The following is a 15,751-nucleotide window of genomic DNA, read 5'->3' on the forward strand; positions in this document are numbered from 1 at the left end:
AAAAAGCAATATTTCTTAGATGATAACCAGCGTTTTTACTACATTATTTATTTGGACATTGAGAGACAAGTTGCAGTCAAGAAATACGCCTAGATCGCGAGTTTTACTTGATATCGGCACCGAGTCATTATTTATGTTTTTTGAATACCACCCACCACCATAAACTCAGTTTTGCTCTCTTTTTAATTTTAGTTGTTTAATTATCGTCCATTATCTAACACTATTAAGAACTCGGTTTAGAGTTTCAGTAGTGTCGTCTACATCATTTATTGAGTAGAATTGTCTCATCCGCAAATAGTTTGAACTTCAGACCATGCCTTTGTAGTATTTTCGATAGACCGATAGTATGGATGCAGAATAAGATTGGGCAAATTACACTCCCCTGGGGTAACCCCCCATTTAAAGGTTCATATGGTGAATAAGAGTTTCCAATTTGTTAACAGTAATTTCCACCAACCAAGTAGTCTTTTAGGTATTTGAAAGCTTGATCTTCAACGCCGATTAACCGTAGATAATTTAATAGCAGTTCGTGCATATCTGTATCAAAAGCATTACTAATATCGAGTAATATTAAAATACCACATTTATTTTCATCCATTATTTCCACCATATCATTTACAACAGAGCACATGGCTGTCTCCGTAGAGTATAGTTTTATGTAAGCAGATTGGTTATCAAGCAAAGCTATTACGTCTAAGTGACTGTCTACTTGTTCAAGAATTATGTATTCTAGCACTTTTTAAACTAAGGATGGATTCGAAATAGGTCTATGTGAGCTTAATTCTGGTAATCCAGAGGATTTTCAGAACTGGTGTAACTAAAGCCATTTTTCACAGTTTTGGGAATTTACATTCATCAATACTTGCATTTGCTATTCTCATAATTATTTCAGCTAGACTAGAAAAGTTTCTCTCTCCAATTACTTGAGATATTGACATAAGATCGGTTTTAGCTTAGCATGAAATAACAACAACAACAGCAACAACAACAACAACAACAACAACAACAACAACAATAATAATAATAATAATAATAATAATAATAATAATAATAATAATAATAATAGTAATAATAATAATATGTTTATTATCATTGAAATGAGTCTGAGAAAAGCTTATAAATAATAACACAATACTTCATTTGCTCTTATACTCCGTGTACTTCCGTCAGAATATGCAGTCAGGATTAACAGATAAATTAGGTAAAAAAAATCTGAGAGAGAGAGAGAGAGAGAGAGAGAGAGAGAGAGAGAGAGAGAGAGAGAGAGAGAGAGAGAGAGAGAGAGAGAGAGAGAGAGAGAGAGAGAGAGAGAGATCATCTTGTGAAAAGGTCAAATTAAATGTCTTTCTTATATGTGCAGGATGTTCGTATGTACATATATTTCAATGCTTGTTTAAAATACAAGCAAGTAATTTGTACTTAACCTTTAATATTATTGTTTGGAATTCAATAAAACCAGTTTTCTCCATAGACTACCATGTGAAATCATTTTCGAAACACATGAACCCTATTCTAACTCTCTTACTCTTTCTAACGGGAAAGCTTAATGCACACACACAATTCCTTTGTTATCATAGTGAATATCAGTTTACTATCTTTCAAATTGAACATAAGTAAAAAAAGAAATTAAATGAAACATTTTATTGCATGTTGTGCGATCCATTTATATGTCATTTATGGTTATAGATATTTTCTTATGCAATAAAGAGCTTTTGTTTAGAATAGTTATTTGTTTTTCACTGCAGTTATTTCAGTTATGTTAATTTGAGTATTTTCTTTACTACTGCTGGTCATTGGCACTGCACTGTGGTACTCCTATTATCAGCTCATTGATACAGATCTGCATTTTTCTATTTGCACTTTTCTAGTTATATTGGTAATATAGCTCGTTAAAACGAATACGCCTCTTGCTGTAATATACACCCTAAATTAGAATTAGAAGATCATGCAAAATTGTTAACCTTAACAGAGATACGAATCAAATCAATGATGATATCATGTTTTCCCAACAAAAAAACTGGAAACATTAAAAGTTAAACGGTCAGCTGGGGAAAGTTAGAAATATATTTATTTGATAAACCGTTGATTAAAAATCTGATGAACGAAGATAGTTTATTTTCTCTCATACCACTGCTAAGCAAGGGCTAATGAAAGCTCACTCAAAGTTTGGTGTAGAATATTATGATAAAAAATATTTAGGTATAAAGATTACAACAAAAACCATTTTCTCCTGATTTACAACTGTGAAATCAACTAGAATGTGCAATAAAATAAGTATTTTCCTCTTTCCACAGATTATTTTGTGAGGGACACTTATGCAAACAGCATTTTTAGGGTGGGATGATGCCACGAATAAAGCTTGCTGAACTTAGTATATACGCATGTCAAAGGGAAATTAGATATCTTGTTGAAATACCTTTGTAGATTAGCCTACAAGAGATGAACAACCTGCCATCAGTTAGTTATGGGTGAATATTCTAGGTGGTCTTTTAACTTGTAAAGATTCAATTGTTTGACTTTAACTATTTTTGTTACAATATAGAAGTGACTGAAAGTTAAAGTAAAAACCTTCAGGCTCAAGCACACACACACACACACACACACAAAACGTAGATCGGTGTGCCGGTACGAGTCAATATCTTCTTAACTACTACTTGCCCTCGCAAACAATCCAAGGGTTTAATTTTACTTCAGACGAAGACGCTACGCTTTCCTTTAAGTGATAATTATGTCGAATTCATATTCTAAGGAGGAATACTTGGATAGTCTCCAAGACTACATTGACGACGCTGATAAGGCTATAAATGATTTTACGCAACAAATTGGATGGACGACACCTTTGGAACCCATGGTATGACTTAGGTTATCACAATTCATGATCAAATTGCCTACCCCTTGCCAATGCTAATCAAGATGATAAAGACCATTATTTGAGTAAGGATATTAGTGTATCTGTATGTAAACCCTTCAATGTTTTATGTCGTTTATAACCTGACTAGTAGTTCGTAACAGGTTGTTTACATCATATAATTACGGTAGTTAGGATAGGGTAAGGTAAGGTGGTGTTAGGTTAGGATAGGACAATTATTTGCAGCTTTTCTTTGAACTGTTACCTAATCTCATACAAGATCTCGGAAAATGGTATGTATTTTGTTCTGAAAAACTGTTATGGATTGTAAACTGACTTTATTTTGATAAGTAATTTTCAGAGGTAAAGTGTTACTGTATTACATGTATGAAAATATTCATTTTTCAATATTAAACTTACCCGATAATCATGTAGCTGTCAACTCCGTTGCCCGACAGAATTCTACGGAAGGGATACGCCAGCGATCGCTATACAAGAGGGGGGTGTACTCACAAGCGCCACCTGTGGCCAGGTACTGCAGTACTTCTTGTTGACACCACTTCAATTTTTCCTCTGTCGTGCTTCCGGCAAGACGTTCATGGATACGCTTATAATTTTGGAGTCTTGTTCACGGTTTTTGGTGAAGTATTGCTCTAAGATTTCAGCTTTCGCTATTCAGGAAGTTTTATTATTAGCTTAGCTAGCTTTTGGAATTAATTTGATTATTTATGGTGACGAAGAGAGTATGAACTCTCTTTCACCTTTAAATGGCCGACCCTTCCCTTAGACGGAAGTGTTGGTGTCTAAGAGAGTATAGACTCTCTTTCTTAATTTTGCTTAACAAAAGTTATAGATTTACCTGTATTTTATATCTCTCCGCCTTTTATAGGCCTCTTCGATTAACTTCCTTTTATTATAAACTTATTAAAATTAATTTTTATATTTGTTTATATTCGACCTTTCCTAATAGTAGGCGGTCTTTTCTTGGTACCGAAGTTAATTAACATTGAGCCCGTCATTTCGGTTTTACCTGTTAACATATTATGCTATTTTAATGTTTTTGAAAGAATTTCTTTGATAGTCTCGTACTGTTTTCAAAGTTGAACTAACGTTTTGTTTTGTCTCTGCAGTTGTTGACGTTCAGAACGTTCAACTTGCGCTCTATCGTTACGATAGAGAGAGAATTTTCACGGTGTCACGTTGCAGTAAGAGTAACCGTGTCTAGCGTTTTGTTCATTCTTTCTTAACTTAATGGTTTTAATTCTAATAAAGGAACTTTTCATTTTGGGAAATATTTCAGTTTTTTCCTTTAACAATAATATGTTTTAACGATATATATGATTGGGCTCTTCTCTCAGGTTCTAAGTCGAGAGAGAGAGAGAGAGAGATAGAGACGGAGGGAGAAAGAGGAGGATAAACGTTTCGTTCAAGCGAGTAACGTTGTTATCGTTTTTGCTCTTCTCCCTAGTCTCTTTAGGGGAAGAAGGTAAACGTTTCTAGAGTTTTTTCTTGTTCTCAAGCTTTATGCGGTGAGAGATTTTAAACGTAGTTTATTTGATCTAGTGTTTAGTCTCTTTCCAGCCACTGAATTATTTATCTTTCATTAGATTTTTCTGTTACATTGTAATTCTGTTTTCGCAATTACTAACTTTTGAGAAAGGATAGAATTGCGTGTTTCAGGTACAAACCACTTAAAGTTTCGAGTTCAGTGAAATAAGTGCAAACAGAAAATCAAAAGTGATAAGTGATTAGCGCAAAGTGTGTCAGTGTTGTGCGTGAGGGTACTTCTGTGCGTGCCAGTCGTCCTCCCAGTCCGGGACCTCTTGCAAGCTCCCAAGCCCAGGGGAGAAGCAATGTCGAAGGGCAAAAGGGTTCGGCAGGCCTTGATCGGCGCACAGAAGTATCCTCGGTGGTTGCGGGCGTGTCTTACAGAGACCGTCACTCCCACCCGCAGACGATTGAGCCCTTATTTTGCTCGTCTGCAGAAGAAATTTCGGGGAGAAAACGCTGGTCTCAGGTCTCAAGACCTCTTAAACGTAAAGTCCAGACCTATGCCAGACGTACGAAGTTAGAGTTCAACAACCCGGATGCAGTCATTGGGTTAGCTCTGACTCTCCTCAGTCATCAGGTGACTGCACACCTCCTAAGAGAGGTAAGGCGATGCCTCAACAGACCTCATCTTCTATTAAGGCTTTGCCTCAACAGACCTTATCGTCTGTTGATCCCAAGACGACTTTGCTGCAGTCCATGCAGTCGCAGCTTGCGGTCTTAATGCGTGAGTTTCAGGCTGAGAAGGTTACACCTCCTCCTGCGAACGCTCCGCCTCTCCGCAGTCCAGTCTGCCAGGCGTACGAAGTTGAGGTTCCTCAGGCTACCTTACCGCGTTCTGAGTTGCCAGTTACCAGCGGTGTGCAGCAACCTCCGCCTCCTCCTGCGAGAGCTCCGCCTCACCGCAGTCCAGTCTGCCAGGCGTACGAAGTTGAGGTTCCTCAGGCTACCTTACCGCGTTCTGAGTTGCCAGTTACCAGCGTTGTGCAGCAACCTTAACCTTCCTTAAAGCAACCTCAGCAATGGGAGCAGGAGTCTTATGCCTTACTTCCTCCGCTTCCGCTTGCGGTTCCACCAGCGAGGCAACAATCTCTTGAGGTACGACAACCTCTTCCATCAATGAGGCAGCCACCTCAGCACTCGCTGCAGCTACCTAAACCCTCCTCAAGGCAAGAGTCTCAACTCCTTAGGCTAGCACCTCAGGAACCTCAACTCGCGAGACAAGAACTGCGTTCTGCGCAGCCGCTACCTCAACTCTCGCAGCTCACACCTCAGGAACCTTAACTCGTTCCTCAGGAACCTGCTACTGCGCATCCGCAACCCTTACAGCAAGCGCAACTCTTGAGGCAGCAACCTCATGCTATGAGTCAGCCACCTCAACGCATGTATCTGCCATTTTTTCCTCAACTTGAGCTTCTTCCCATTCAACTTGGGAATAACAAATGACAATAATAACACCTCATTACTTTCATAACTTGCATTTGTAATCATATACATGTATGCCTACACAAACATTATGATATGGAGGTTATTTGTATTACTTATATAAAAATATATATGTATTCCTTGCAATATATTTTTAACAAATCGCAAAATATGGCAAAAATATCTTCTAAACAAATGAATCATGAGTTATGAATGTAAGGTAATATTATGTTGATATTAAACCCTATGCAAGCATGCATGAAGTAATGCAGTGTTGCCAACAGGGCGAGTTTCCCTTTCCTGAGGTGAAGTAGATTATAGTACATTTAGTGTAGCTTAATTCTACGATTATCATGCCGGCTATCAAATTCATCAACAAAACAGTCTAAATCAATTCCCTCGGCACGTGCACTTTCAATGGACGGTAATGCGATATTACTCACTCTAGCACTGGTCATGGAATTTCTGAGAAATGTTACACGCCATGCAACACGCTCTGCTTACCTTACAGCATGCTCTACATACAGCATGCTCTGCATACAGCATGCTCTGCATACAGCATGCTCTGCATACAGCATGCTCTGCATACAACATGCTCTGCATACCTTACCGCATGCTTCTCAGTCACACATCTTTGGTTGTTGCCAACTCACTAGACTGTCAAGCAGTTTCATAACGTTGCCTTCTAGTCTGCTGCTTTTGCACCAGTGAAACCCTCACTGAGAGAACTTAGCTTTTCTCGGATATGGTCCCTGTAGATGAGAAAGTGCTTTTCTCCCTCCTTCTGATATTCCCTTGAGGACTCTGTCATTTGGAGAGGAGCCTTTAGCTGCGTAGCCTCCTATGGACTTTTATTTAAGCATAACATGCTCCCAGGGAAGGTAATGGTTCCACTTCAGTCGCTAACCCCGTCTGTTACCACACCTGCTCCCATAGACCTTGAGCTGTGTTGCAAGACATGCAGTCCAAGCTTAGTCCTTGTTAGAGGATTTTTTTGTTTACGGAGTCAGTGTGTCACTGGGAAGACGTTCAACAACCAGCAGAAGTGACTTGTTGTGACGCAGTGCGGCAACCTCAGCAACCCGATAAGGAGTTGTCTGTACGACCCAGACAGTCTAGACAGCTTCGGGTTGTCACTGTACTTCCTCGCTTCCCCATGGTTGACAGTTCACAGACTGTGCAGCAGTACCATGATCTTGTGTCCGGCTCCGTCAGACGACTGGCTTTTAAGAGCTCCCACAAGTCGTCGCTGTCTGGAGATTCTCAGATGGACTATGGATCTGACCAGGGAACTGGGCCTCCTGGTCAATTTTGAGGAGTCTCAGCTCGTCCCATCCCAGACCATTGTCTCCCTGGGTATGGATCTTCAGAGTCGAGCTTTTCGGGCTTTTCCGTCGGCCCCAAGGATCTTCCAAGCCCTAGAATGCATCCAGAGCATGCTGAGAAGGAACCGATGCTCAGTCAGGTAGTGGATGAGTCTAACAGGGACACTTTCATCGCTGGCCCTGTTCATCGTGTTAGGGAGACTCCACCTCCCCCCCTTCAGTATCATCTAGCTGCTCACTGGATAAAGGACATGACGCTAGAGACGGTCTCAGTTCCTGTTTCCGAAGAGAGGAGGTCTTCTCTCGCGTGGTGTAAGAACAGCTTTCTTCTCAAGGAAGTCTATCTTTGGCTGTTCAGAAACCCGACCGCCTTCTCCTCTCGGACGCATCAGACACGGGCTGGGGTGCGACTTTGGACGGACAGGAATGCTCGGGAACATGGAATCAGGAACAAAGGACACTTCACATCAATTGCAAGGAGTTGTTGGCGGTTCTTCTGGCCTTGATAAACTTCAAGTCCCTCCAGCTTAACAAAGTGGTGGAGGTGGACTCTGACAACACCACAGCCCTGGCTTACATCTTCAAGCAGGGAGGGGCTCTTTCGTGAAGTTGTTCTAGATCGCAAGGGACCTCCTCATCTGGTCTAAAGATCGAAAGCTCACGCTGGTAACGAGGTTCATTCAGGGCGGTATGAATGTCATGGCAGATCACCTCAGCCGGAAGGGTCAGGTCATCCCCACAGAGTGGACCCTTCACAAGAATGTTTGCAGCAGACTTTGGGCCCTGTGGGGTCAGCCAACCATAGATCTGTTCGCTACCTCGATAACCTAGAGACTCCTGTTGTATTGTTCTCCGATTCCAGACCCAGCAGCAGTTCACGTGGATGCTTTTCTGCTGGATTGGTTCCATCTCGACCTGTATGCATTCCCGCCGTTCAAGATTGTCAACAGGGTACTTCAGAAGTTCTCCTCTCGCAAAGGGACACGGCTGACGTTGGTTGGCTCCGCTCTGGCCCGCGAGAGAATGGTTCTTAGAGGTACTGCAATGGCTGGTCGACATTCCCAGGACTCTTCCTCTAGGAGTGAACCTTCTACGTCTACCTCACGTAAAGAAGGTACACCCAAACCTCCACGCTCTTCGTCTGACTGCCTTCAGACTTTCGAAAGACTCTCAAGAGCTAGGGGCTTTTCGAAGGAGGCAGCCAGAGCGATTGCCAAAGCAAGGAGAACATCCACTCTCAGAATCTATCAGTCTCAAGGGGAAGTCTTCCGTAGCTGGTACAAGACCAATGCAGTTTCCTCAACCAGTACCACTGTAACCCAGATTGCTGACTTCCTGTTATATCTAAGGAAAGTAAGATCCCTTTCAGCTCCTACGATCAAGGGTTACAGAAGTATGTTGGCAGCGGTTTTCCGCCACAGAGGCTTGGATCTTTCCACCAACAAAGATCTACAGGACCTCCCTAGGTCTTTTGAGACCTCAAAGGAACGTCGGTTGTCCACTCCAGGCTGGAATCTAGACGTGGTCCTAAGGTTCCTTATGTCATCAAGATTTGAACCTCTCCAATCAGCCTCTTTTTAGGACCTCACATTAAAAACTCTTTTCCTCGTGTGCTTGACAACAGCTAAAAGAGTAAGTGAGATCCACACCTTCAGCAGGATCATTGTTTTCACATCTGAAACGGCTACATGTTCCTTGCAGCTCGGTTTTTGCTAAACGAGCTTCCTTCACGTCCTTGGCCTAAGTCGTTCGAGATCCCAAGCCTGTCCAACTTGGTGGGGAATGAACTGGAGAGAGTACTTTGCCCAGTTAGAGCTCTTAGGTACTATCTAAAAAGGTCTTAACCTTTACGAGGACAATCAGAAGCCTTATGGTGTGCTATCAAGAAACCTTCTTTTCCAAGTTCTAAGAACTCAGTTTCTTACTATTCAGGCTTCTGATTAGAGAAGCACATTCTCATCTGAAGGAAGAAGACCTTGCTTTGCTGAAGGTAAGGACACATGAAGTGAGAGCTGTGGCTACTTCAGTGGCCTTCAAACAGAGCCATTCTCTGCAGAGTGTTATGGATGCAACCTATTGGAGAAGCAAGTCAGTGTTCGCATCATTCTATCTCAAAGATGTCCAGTCTCTTTACGAGTACTGCTACACCCTGGGACCATTCGTAGCAACGAATGCAGTAGTAGGCGAGGGCTCAGCCACTACATTCCCATAATCCCATAACCTTTTAACCTTTCTCTTGAATACTTTTTATGGGTTGTACGGTCGGCTAAGAAGCCTTCCACATCCTTGTTGATTTGGCGGGTGGTCAATTCTTTCTTGAGAAGCGCCGAGGTTAAAGGTTGTGATGAGGTCCTTTAGTATGGGTTGCAGCCCTTGATACTTCAGCACCTTAGAGTTGTTCAGCCTCCTAAGAGGAACGCTGCGCTCAGTAAGGAAGACGAACTTATTTAAGGCAGAGTAATGGCTCAAGTCGACTTCCTTACCAGGTACTTGTAATTTCATTGTTATTTTGAATAACTGATAATATGAAATACGGGATACTTAGCTTCTTGATATACATGTACACTGGTTTTCACCCACCTCCCTGGGTGTGAATCAGCTACATGATTATCGGGTAAGTTTAATATTGAAAAATGTTATTTTCATTAGTAAAATAAATTTTTGAATATACTTACCCGATAATCATGATTTAATTGACCCACCCTTCCTCCCCATAGAACCAGTGGACCGAGGAAAAATTGAAGTGGTGTCAACAAGAAGTACTGCAGTACCTGGCCACAGGTGGCGCTTGTGAGTACACCCCCCTCTTGTATAGCGATCGCTGGCGTATCCCTTCCGTAGAATTCTGTCGGGCAACGGAGTTGACAGCTACATGATTATCGGGTAAGTATATTCAAAAATTTATTTTACTAATGAAAATAACATATTATAAAATATATAGACGAATCTGCTTTTCCTTGTTGGGGTAGTTTTGGTGATAGTATAGAACACCACGCTCTCCATTTACTCCAATATAATGTAATCCTGCAGTTCTCACCTTCTTGCACAGTAATTAGGGGGTTATTTAAATTCTGGGAAAGCAATAATTAGCAAGATATGTTGAAGAGGGGGGAAGGGGTTATAAAAAGAAAATAGCTCGGTTTCCTCACTAAATGACTTGGAACTGACATGTCAACATCATCAACCAAACAGAATTCGTGATGCCAGCGTACATAAACAGAAGTTTGAGATGCCAGCGTACATTTGATTTACTGTATATTCAAAATATACTTAATTAAAAATGGATTAATTACTCAAAAGTGTCCTTAAAATATGCAATTTACAAATACAGTAGTGACACTTTTGATTAATCACAATTCTTGATTAAGTATATTTTGAATATACTGTATATCAAATGTACGCTGGCATCACGAACTTCTGTTTATGTACGCTGGCATCACAATCTGCTTGGTTGACTATGTTGACGTCAGTTCCATGTCGTTTAGTGAGGAAACCGAGCTATTTTCTTTTTATAACCCCTTCTCCCCTCTTCAACGTGTCTTGCTAATTATTGCTTTCCTAGAATTTAAATAACCACCTGATAATTGTGCAAGAAGGTGAGAACTGCAGGATTACATTATATTGGAGTAAATGGAGAGCGTGGTGTTCTATACTATTACCGTAGTTTTAAGATATTTTAAATGGAATTAGGTAGCATTTATGTATCACTATACAGGTAACCTACCGTATTTAACAAAAAACCCTTTATTATGCCAAACTTTCCTATTTTTCCCAAAAAAAGCAACAAACTAAATTCTTGATTATTCTTCTGTTAATCTAAGGGCTACATCATTAATTAGATGTGGTTTTTATCACTTCAAAGATAATATCTTAGATTTGAAGGGACTCCTGAAACTGTGGCATCTTTTTCATGAAATTTGGAATTCAGTCACCCCTATTTTGTGATCAGAAGCTTTGGATTGACTTAACATTATGATAAGAACATATCAAAATTATATTTCAGAGCTGCTGTATAGTACTGTGTGATTAGGTTTATACCTTAAATCACTAATAAAACATTGCTGACTAAATTATTTTTTTGTCAGCATATAATATTGTTGGAGCCACCCTTATTTATGATGCCTACTTTAACCTTTTGAGTTGCTTTCAAGTTCTTGATTCTGTATTCTCTTTATAAACAGCCAATGACAATGTACAATCCCTGTCCTAGCACACAGAATAGGTATAGTAAGAAAGAACCTGCATTTTGCATTTTGGGCACTGGCTCTTTCATAACTATGAATACTATAAGAGCCAAGGTTTCTAGAAAAGTAAAGCTTAGAATATACTGTGCAGTATCTACTTCCATGTAAAATTGAATACTGTACATTTTGTGACTAAGATTAGAATCTCATAAAATTATATTCAGATGCTGAAGCAACATCCTACCCTTGATCAACTGTAAACCCCCTTACTTGTTTTTGGGGAGGGGAACAAATAAAGATATGTAAAAAACTGGGAGTATCTCAGATTCATACACGAAAAAAAATTACCAGTTCAAGGTTCTTTGCTTTGGTATATTAACTGCACCCCATGTCTTTACCAGGGTGTTCGCCCTAGTGTCATCTTGGGCTCACAAGAACAATATTCGTCTACTAAGATACCTCAACGATTGGCTGATTCTAGCAGATTCAGAGATGACCCTCCTTCATCACCGGGATATGCTTCTGGAGTTTTGTCAGGATCTGGGGATCAGGATAAATCTCAAGAAGTCACTTATGCTTCCTTCTCAGAGACTGGTTTATTTCGGTATGATCATAGACACCAATCGACAAAGTCTTTCTTTTTTTGTGTTGAAAAGTCATTGAAAAACGACTCAATATGCCCTTCTCTAGAAAACGAAAAGAAAAACTTAATCCCGTGAAAGATTTCGATCTATTTGTGACAGAAATCGACACGGTACTCCAAGGAAAAGAGGAAAATATAATGGCAGCAGCTAATGAAGAATGTGATGACTTAGGCAATCATGGCATGTGTGAGCACTGTGAGTGCTATGTCGCGAATGGGATACAATGCGATGAATGCCGAAGATGGTACCATGATGAAGAAGCTTGCTCTAATTTAAGGGATGGTACAAGTACTCTTTTAAAAAGCAGGAACATCATTTATAAATGTCCAAGATGTGTCGAGACTGCAAATCCCAATGGTTCATGGGCCAGGCAATCAAGGGAAGACATGATGAGACTAAGCATCAGCATAGAAGAGATGAAGGTAAATGTACAACAACAGATGTCTGGTTTTATGGATATGATAACTGCTCAATACACTGATATGCATCAAGAAATTGTTGAGCTGAAAGAGAAACTTATGGAATACGAACAAGAGAATGTGACGAAGACCACATATGCAAGTAAGTTGAAATCAAGAAACACTTTGGTTATAAAATCTACGGAGGAAAATAAGAAGGCTTCAGATATCAAGAAAACTATCATGAAGAAGATAACCACGAATGTCGAACAGGTCAAAACCTCTAAACAAGGCCACTTGGTAGTTAATTTTGCGGATAAAACTGGGTTAGAAAAGGCAAAAAATTACTTAGAAGAGGTCAAGAATGACATTAAGGTAGAAGTAGATAAAAAGGATCTACTTAAACCAAAGATCAAGGTCTGCAATATTGATGAAAATGAAGATGATATAATTGCCAGTATAATGGAGAAGAATGAATGGTTGAATGATATATGTGAAAATGAAGAGGACTTTAAATTGATTAGGAAGTTTAAATCAAGACAAAGCGGTAAATTGCACGTCATTATAAAGTGTAGTCCAACTATCAGGAAAGTCTTCCGTAAAAGGGATGATAGAGTATATACCATGCTTGGAGGATGCTGTAAAATTTATGATTCCTACAATGTATTTCAGTGTTATAAATGCCAGGAATTTGGTCATACTGCCGAAAATTGTAGCAAGACTCAGGTATGTGCCAAGTGTAGCCAGAATCATCGAACCACGGATTGTACTGTAAATACGTTAAAGTGTCATAACTGCACAGTGAGGAACTACAATGATACGAATCATAAGACATATGACGATAACTGTAAAGTATACAAGGAGGAGCTTACCAGGATAAAAAATAGAACCGATCATGGTGTCTAGCCTATTGGTTAAGTGTGGTCTGATAAATATTCAATCGGTGGGGAATAAAACCATAAAGATTAGAAATCTTATTAACGAAATGGAATTAGATTTATGCTTATTAACGGAAACTTGGTTGCAGGGAAATATTAGTGATAACTCAAAGATTCAGGAGATGACGCCGTGTACTCACGATTTCTACCACGTACCAAGAAAGGACAAAACTGGAGGAGGAGTGGGTGTCTTTGTGTCGAAAACCTTCTCTAGGGTTTCTATCATGAATGAAATAGTATTTGAAACGTTTGAATATATCTGTTTAAAACTGACAAGAAACAATAAGGTATTGAATATAATATCATTATATAGACCACCAGGGAGTAATATGAGGAAATTCATTGAAGAATTTAGTATTCTTGTGGGTGTGGTGGATGATATTAAAAATACATTAATTGGTGGAGACTTCAATTGTTGGGTAGATGATGAAAATGATAATAAGGCTAAAGAACTCAAGGAAGTATTTGAGATGTTTAATTTAATAAACAGTGTTTTGGTATCAACGTCAGTAGGTGGTCATACACTCGACTTGGTCATATGTGGAAAAGACTCAGACCTAATAAAAAACCTTGAAGTGGAACCAGACTTTGAGATCTCAAAAACTCATAAACTCATCACCTTTGATGTTAATATAAATTGCACCAGAGTATTGAAAAAATGGATCACATATAGGGAACAGGAAAATTTTGATGCTGAGAATTTTATTGAAGCTAGTGTAGCACAAATGTCTTGTGTGAACACACAATGTGAACATATGGTAGACATAGAATGTGTTGGGTGTTTTACCAAGAAATACAACGACAATTTTGGAAAAATGTACGATACCATGTGTCCCATAAAGAACAAACAAATAGTTGTACGCGAAAATGTTAGATGGTATAATAGTGAGCTATTAAAGGCAAAAAGACACAGACGTAAGATGGAAGGTAGATGGAAAAGAGCCAAATCCTTACAAGCCAGAAATCTATATAATAAGGCCAGAAATGACTATAACATCCTGTTAGAAAAAACAAAAAGAAAATTCTACAACGGCGAATTTAAAAAAACCAATATCATGAAGGACTTTCACAAAAACCTTGATGATTTGATGGGATTAAAGAAAAAATATGTCTTGCCTGACAATGTTTGTGCAGAGAGTTTTTCTATATTCTTTAATGAAAAAATTGATAAAATCTATAGAGGTTTCCCCCAAAATCACTTGGAAGGACAGTCAGCTATGCCAGTGAAGGAGGGAAAGAAGTTAATAAAATTTAAGGAAATAAATATGTGCGACTTGTTAAAGGTTATGAGAGAGATGAAGAATACATATTGTGGAAACGACCTTTTCCCAAACAGTTCAATAAGTGAAGCTCCAAACAAGCAAGTTGTATATAATATTTACCTGAACATAATTAACCTAAGTATATCACAATCCTGTTTTCCTAGCTGTGAAAAAACTGCGTTGATCAAACCAATTTACAAAGGGAAAGGTGATGTAAACGAGCTAAATTCATATAGGCCCATTTAAAATTTATCCTACATGTCAAAGCTTATTGAAAAAGTCATAAGTGAACAATTATGGGCGCATATTGATGAGTTAGAGGTATTCCCGGAAAATCAATCGGCCTACAGAGCTAATCATTCTACAGAAACTACCTTATGCTCAATAATGAATGATATGATAGGTCTTCTTGATGGGGGAAAGTGTGGAATTTTGATTATGTTAGATCTTAGTGCTGCTTTTGACACTGTTGTGCACGAGTACTTACTTGACGACTTAAAGTCTATTGGAGTGACTGAGGAAGCACTGAAATTTTTGCGAAGTTACTTAGTGAACAGGAAGACTATTGTAGAAGTTTCTGGAAACCGATCCAATGAGAGAATTCTTATGAAGGGTGTACCACAGGGTAGTGTTCTGGGCCCTATCTTGTTTAACATATATACTATCGAGCTATCACACATCTTGAAAAAACAAAAAGTGGGTTTTAAACTATATGCAGATGATACTCAGTTTTACCTCTCAATTTCAACAACACAAGATACAGAGAAGAAAATTGATGAGATAATGACTGAAATAAAAACATGGATGCAGAGGAAAAAGCTCAAATTAAATGATGATAAAATAGAATGTATGTTCTTTGGCACAAAGGTGGCTTTGAAGAATTACCAGTTAATTCAAAGTATAAAAATTGGTGATGCTGATGTTGGGATTGTGCCTATTGTGAAAAATTTGGGTGTACTGATAGATTGTAATTTGTCAATGAGGGACCAAATTGTGAACACAGTGAAAGTGTGTAACTATCACCTGAGAAACATAGCATTTATTAGAAAATATTTAACAGAGGGCAGTACAAAAATTTTAGTGATGAGTCATGTAATATCAAGGCTTGATTATTGCAATTCTCTGTACTACAAATTGCCCAATACACTACTAAGAAAGCTTCAAAATGTGCAAAACCGG

General features: G+C 39.1%; 1 protein-coding gene across 2 annotated transcripts in view; it reads left to right on the top strand.

Annotated features, from left to right (window-relative positions):
- The first annotated feature begins 2,590 nt into the window (after nt 1-2,590).
- LOC137616453 (U11/U12 small nuclear ribonucleoprotein 48 kDa protein-like) overlaps nt 2,591-15,751 on the top strand; it is a 143,858-nt gene continuing 130,697 nt past the window's right edge. The window contains exon 1 of one of the 2 annotated variants that reach the window (XM_068346229.1): nt 2,591-2,851. In XM_068346229.1, the coding sequence (XP_068202330.1) occupies nt 2,729-2,851 (123 nt within the window). In that variant the 5' untranslated portion in view covers nt 2,591-2,728. Of the gene's footprint in view, nt 2,852-3,031; nt 3,142-15,751 lie in introns of those variants that run through there. The other variant, XM_068346231.1, reaches the window with a different exon arrangement.

Source organism: Palaemon carinicauda, chromosome 22 (genome assembly GCF_036898095.1).
Source record: "Palaemon carinicauda isolate YSFRI2023 chromosome 22, ASM3689809v2, whole genome shotgun sequence".
Taxonomy (NCBI): Eukaryota; Metazoa; Arthropoda; class Malacostraca; order Decapoda; family Palaemonidae; genus Palaemon; species Palaemon carinicauda.